Source organism: Neovison vison, chromosome 10 (genome assembly GCF_020171115.1).
Source record: "Neovison vison isolate M4711 chromosome 10, ASM_NN_V1, whole genome shotgun sequence".
Taxonomy (NCBI): Eukaryota; Metazoa; Chordata; class Mammalia; order Carnivora; family Mustelidae; genus Neogale; species Neogale vison.
Window position 1 is genome coordinate 4,161,052 of NC_058100.1, and position 6,000 is coordinate 4,167,051.

The window sequence follows — 6,000 nt, forward strand, 5'->3', positions numbered from 1 at the left end:
GAAGGGCAAATCTTCTCTTCCTGTGTTTGTGTTCTAGCTTTTCTCAGATCTCTGTACTTTCGTATAAATTTTAGTATCAGTTAGCAATCTAGCAACCAACCAACCAAAATCAATCCATTCGAGATTCTGATTGAACTGTAGAGAATTCATAAATCATAGATCTAGGAATTCATAGATTTTTGATTAATTGGAATCTTCACCATCTCAGATCTTTCACCTCATAAGCAGGGTCCCTTACTCCCTTACTCCAGTCTTTGGTGTCTTTCACTAAGGTTTTGTGATTTTCTTCATAAACATCTGTATTCCCAGGTACTTTATACTTTTAAGCTATTATAAATGACAGTCCTTTTAAATTTAATTTGCTATCAGTTTGTTGAAGTACAGAAATTTGATAGATTTTTATACCTAAATTTTGTACCAGAAAGCCTGCTAACTTTCTTAATAATGTTAATAATTTATCAGCAGTTTCTTTTGGATCTTCTATATACACAATAGCATCATCTGCAGAGAATTCCTTCCTTCTTAATGCTTATAATTTTAATTTCTTTCTCTTGGCTTATTGGATTGACCAGAATGTTCAGTGCAATGTTGAAGAGAAGTGGATGGAGCAGTCACCCTTATCTTGTTCCTACTATTGAAGAGAACTCTTCAGTATCTCACCACTAAGTATATATTGACTGCAAAACTGTACACATGCTTTATCAGCTTAAAGAAAATCTTTGATCCTTAGTTTTTTAAGGGTTCTTATAAGTAGACACTGAATTTTAAAAATGCTTTTTTGGGGGCAGCTATTGAAATAATCATGTCACTTTTCCCTTTGAACAGTTTACTAGAGGAAATATACAATTGAATTATTTAAATGTTAAACAAATTTCACAACCTGAAATAAAACCAACTTGGTCATGTACCCATTTTACACATTGTTGGGTGTGGTTTGATGATATTTCATCAAGAATTTTACCTCTAGATCTACGAGACTGGCTCTAGATCTACGAGTTTAATTTGTCATCAAGATAATTCCAGCTTCATAAAATGAGGTGAGAGGATTTCCTCTTTATTACTTAAAATAGTAATTTGTATTACATTGAAATCGACTTATCCTTGAATGTTTCATAGCATGTAGTGGTAAATTTCTCTAGGCTGAGAGATGTATTTGTAGTTTTTTCGCTACTGTCTTTATATTTTTTTTTTTTTAGGTTTTCTGCTTCTTGATTCAATATTGATAATTTTTTTTCTAGAAGTATATCCATTTCATTGAAGTTTAAAAACCTGTGGAGGAGGAGTTGTTCATAATGTTACTTCTCATCTTTCTGAGTCTGAAGCTTCTGTCCCTTTATTAATTCATAATCGAGTTTATGTTATGTCTTCACTTGTTTTTCTTGGTCAGATTTTCATGAGTTTACCTAAAGTTTATAAACTTGAACCTTTATGGATTTTCTGTATTTTATCATTCACATCTGTTTCTTCATTGCTGTTTTTTTCCTTCTACTTTATGTTTTTTTAATAACTTCTTAGAATGGATTCTCATTAATTTTCAGTTTTAAAACACAAACAAGCCATTTTCAATGATAAACTTCCTTTCAATAATGTTCTGAATGCAAGGTACGTGTTGTAGTATGTGATTCTCCTGTCACCGCTCTGTTCCAAAGATTTCTAATTTCCATTATAATTTCCTCCTCGAACCATAGGTTAGATTTTCAAACATTTCCAATTTTTCAAGTTTTTTTTGTGATAGTTTCTAACTTAATCACATTGTGGTCTGAGAATGCGGGTAATAGTTTAGGAAAATCTAGTTTTAAGAAATTTTTGAGACCAACTTCATGGACAACACGTTGGGTCAGTTGTCCTTGAAAAGAAAGCCTTACCTCAAACTTTCAAATAACATTGCTCGGATTTTCGCTGTCATGTATGCATCAGTTCTGGGACAGAGTCTGCCGTGTCCCTGGAAAAGACAGTTGACTTGGGAAGTTCTGAGCTGGGTCTTTGCGATACTGAAACTTTGTTCTTGACGGTGTGCTCACAAAGGGACGGGTGGTCTCTCTTATGAAGGGATGGTGTTGACCTTCTCTTTACCTTTCTGATTTGAGATCCTCAATGAAGATGGCCAACCACACAGAAGTGAGAGAATTTGTTTTCCAAGGTTTCTCCAACTTCCATGAGCATCAACTTACACTCTTCATTGTGTTTCTGATCGTGTACATCCTAACTCTGGCTGGCAATGTCATCATTGTGACTGTGATCCGTATCGACCACCACCTCCACACCCCCATGTACTTCTTTCTAAGTGTTCTTTCCACGTCGGAGACTTTCTATTCCCTGGTCATTATCCCACGCATGCTTTCTGGCCTTGTAGGTCTGAGCCAATCCATCTCCCTGGTGGGCTGTGGGACTCAGCTCTTTTTCTTCCTTGGTTTTGCCATCAACAACTGCTTCTTGCTAGCAGTAATGGGGTTTGATCGCTACGTGGCCATCTGCAACCCTCTTCGTTACTCAGTCATCATGAACTGGAGGGTCTGTACCATCCTGGCATCCTCGGTCTGTGCCTCAGGGTTCTTGCTCTCTCTGATTCAGGCCGTGGCCATTTTCAGACTGTCTTTTTGCAACTCACTGATTGAGCATTTCTTCTGTGATGTTCCACCTGTGTTGGACCTAGCCTGTGCTGCTCCAATCCTTAACGATATCCTGACCTTAATTATCACCCTGTTGGCCCTCACAGCCCCTTCCACCTTCATCTTCATCACCTACATCCTCATCATCGCCACCATCCTCAAGATCGCCTCCGCTGAGGGCAGGAAGAAGGCCTTCGCCACCTGCGCCTCCCACCTCACAGTGGTCATTGTCCACTATGGCTGTGCCTCCATTGCCCACTTCAAGCCCAGGTCTGAGGGCAACAGGGATCAGGATCTGTTAATCTCAGTGACCTACACGGTCATAACACCTTTACTGAACCCTGTGGTGTACAGTCTGAGAAACAAAGAAGTCCAGGATGCTCTGAGGAGGTTGATGGGTAGGAAATCCCTTCCCTAAGATGAAATCTCCACCCTATACATAGGCATGCATGTTTTCCAGATGGAAGCTTATAGGTAAAACTATAGAGTCAGGGTTTCCAGTGACTGGTGAAATCTCCTACATCACAGCCAGGGCCAAAGCAGAAGTGACCTGAAGCTGAGGGCCAGCTTCTAATAGCTGATTCTCACTTCCTCAACCTCTTTGTTAACACAATAAAAACATAAATTACCCTGCAGACTTGTAAACCGACACCTACTGGCTCTATTCCAGGAGATAATTAGAAGGACAAGGGGACGGCTGGTGGGGCAACAGTGTGATCTAGTGCTCATCTCAAGCTTAAATTTAAAGTGACCAGTCCACTTTGCTGAAGTACAAACCACATTAAAATCATACGTGACTGAATCTTCTTTTAACGTAAGGTGGATGTTTGAACAAGTGGTTACTAGAAACAATATTGTGCCAAAAACTAATCACATTGGTTTTAATAAGGTTAAGCAGAGCAAAAATGAGATATCTTTTAGGAAATGGGTTTGGGATGAGATAAGAACTTTCTAGAGAGAAGATTTTCTAGGAACCCTTTGCGAGTTTCCTGTTCATGTGAGTTTCACATGTGGGGTGCCAAAGGAAAAGGAACTGGGGTGGAGGAGAAAAGAAGGAGAGGACTCCGAGCCACACGCAACAGCCATGCAGCTCTGGCCACGTGAACAGAGCGCACAGACCTGGTCTGATCCTTTGCTTCTTCAAGCTGAACATAAGCCACACAACAGAGTCCTAGTGGGGCTGAAAGCAGTGGCTCTCCCTGGACAGGATGACCAGTGGGCTCATAAGAGGAGCAGACAGATGGCTCAGTGAGCAGATTGCCGAAAAGAAATCTGTGAAATTGACTATCAAAAAAAGAAAAATTAGAGGCAGATCCAAATGGGAGCTTCCAGTGAGAGGAGAGCAGGAGAAGGCAGAAGGACAAGGGGACAGTTGGTGGGGCAAGAATTCAGATCAGGTCCTTTGGATGGGCTCTTCTCCTGCCCTTCTTAAGTGAAGTCACAAAGGCAAGGAAAGAGAATTCAGTGAAAATATGAAAAAGCACCAACAAAATTCCTTTCTGATAAATTAGAAGAAATTCCTTTCTGATGAATGAATGATGAAAAGCTAAAAAAGTCAACAGTAGAGAATTTTTGACATGAAAATTTTCATGAGGTTAAAGCAACTGAGTTAGAAATAGAATAATAAAAGACTGTTTCCTGTTCCTCGCCTCAAAAATATAAGAATGAATCAGGGTGAACTTTGGACTCAATTTGTGAGACAAAATAGGTGTGGAATAACATGATGATTATTAGCAGTTGTGCTGGCTGAGCAAATCAAAGTTCCTGTGCTGCACTGTTTGTAAAAAGGTAGACAATCAGTGTGTGAGTGCACAGCATTCTCACTGCGGAACACTTCTGAAATGCAGAAATATCAAAATGTGTAAAGTGATTATGCATTTTATAGGCTAAGTATGCAGATACATAAAAACCAAACTTTTAGAAGGTTCTGCGGTTTAATTCATGTTGTCATTCTGAGCTCCCAACCTGATGGACAGCAGAAGTTACCTGGTTCTTTCCATGCAAACTTGGGCAATTCAGTGAATAAGTCATTTGATGAGAAATCATCATTAAATTCAAGGTCCCGCTCCTCCCCTATATTTACCATTCTACTTGGGGTGAATCAATTAAGTTCTCATCAAGTCTTCTAGGGAAGCCTGGGGGCCTCAGTGGGCTAAGCACCTGCCTTTGGCTCAGATCATGATCCCAGAATCCTGGGATGGAGTCCCACATCGGGCTCCTTCCTCAGTGGGGAGCCTGCTTCTCCTTCCGCTGCTGCTTCCCCTGCTGTCTCTGTGCTCTCTTGCTCGTTCTTTCTGACAAACAGATGAATAAAATCATTAAAAAAAAAAAAGTCTTCTAGTCTTATTGGCATAGAGGAGAAGTAACCTCCCTGGTCTACAGTAGGTTCCAACTGCCCCATGATGGATTCTATGGAGAAATATGACACCCAGAGGCCATCTTGAGTGGCATCTACCACGAGGACACTGGTGGCGTAATGTTCTTTAACCAATGTGGTCCTGGGCCCTCATCTTCCGATGACTTTCCTAGGGCCACTGGCCCACCCTCAGCCACTTCTTGAAGGCATCTAGACATTTAGTTTTGCCCCTGATGGTGTGATGAATAGGACTCCGTGGGGAGTCACCATGCCACCCACCCGGATTCATCACTTACTCACGTCTCCTCTACCAGGACTCCAGCTTTTTCTAAGAGTCTGCTTCTCTGTGAAGTGAGAGCATACCCTTTCTGTTTTTATGGAATACCTCACCCTTCTGCCCCCACAGCAGGGCTTGGCTGGCGGGTGCAAGACTTGCCCTTGCCTAATTGCCAGCTAATGCCTTTGTTGTGGGCTCCACCAAGCTGGATGCCTTCCTTTTGTTTTGACAGAAAAACCTGAATAATTCTTAACTCTACAATTTGCATCATACATTTCACATATAAAGTACTTCAGTCCTTAAGCTTCTGATATTCAAAATTATTGGTAAGCTAAAAGAGACTTTCCTCTCTGGAAAAGTTTGCTAACGTTAAGAACCATTCCCACTTTTAAGATAAATGTTTTAGTTATGAGTTTTAAAAAATCTTTTTGAAATTCAATGGACTTTTTTTCTGGGTTCTTTTAGGTTTGCCCTGGGGCAACGGAAAGTCCTGTGAAAGAATGAGGAATGTGGATTGTGAAAACAATGTAGAATTTTTATTCTGTTGCATTTGTATATTTATTCTACATGTCAAAACATTAATTATCATGATTTTTTTTTAATGTTTTATTTGCTAGAGCTAGTTATCTGCCATTATTCTTTAGAATTTGGGGGGTGTTTTGCTTGTTTCAATGTTTCACATAAGTTTTAGAAGCAGCTCGTTCAAATTACAACCTCCCCTTCCCCCACCCCTCCCAAAAAAATGCACACAGCATTCT

General features: G+C 40.2%; 1 protein-coding gene across 1 annotated transcript; it reads left to right on the forward strand.

Annotated features, from left to right (window-relative positions):
* Window positions 1-2,094: 2,094 nt before the first annotated feature.
* Window positions 2,095-3,027, forward strand: LOC122918057 (olfactory receptor 10J1-like). Its single transcript, XM_044266214.1, has one exon. The coding sequence runs from the start codon at window positions 2,095-2,097 to the stop codon at window positions 3,025-3,027; it is 933 nt and encodes a 310-aa protein (XP_044122149.1).
* Window positions 3,028-6,000: the final 2,973 nt, after the last annotated feature.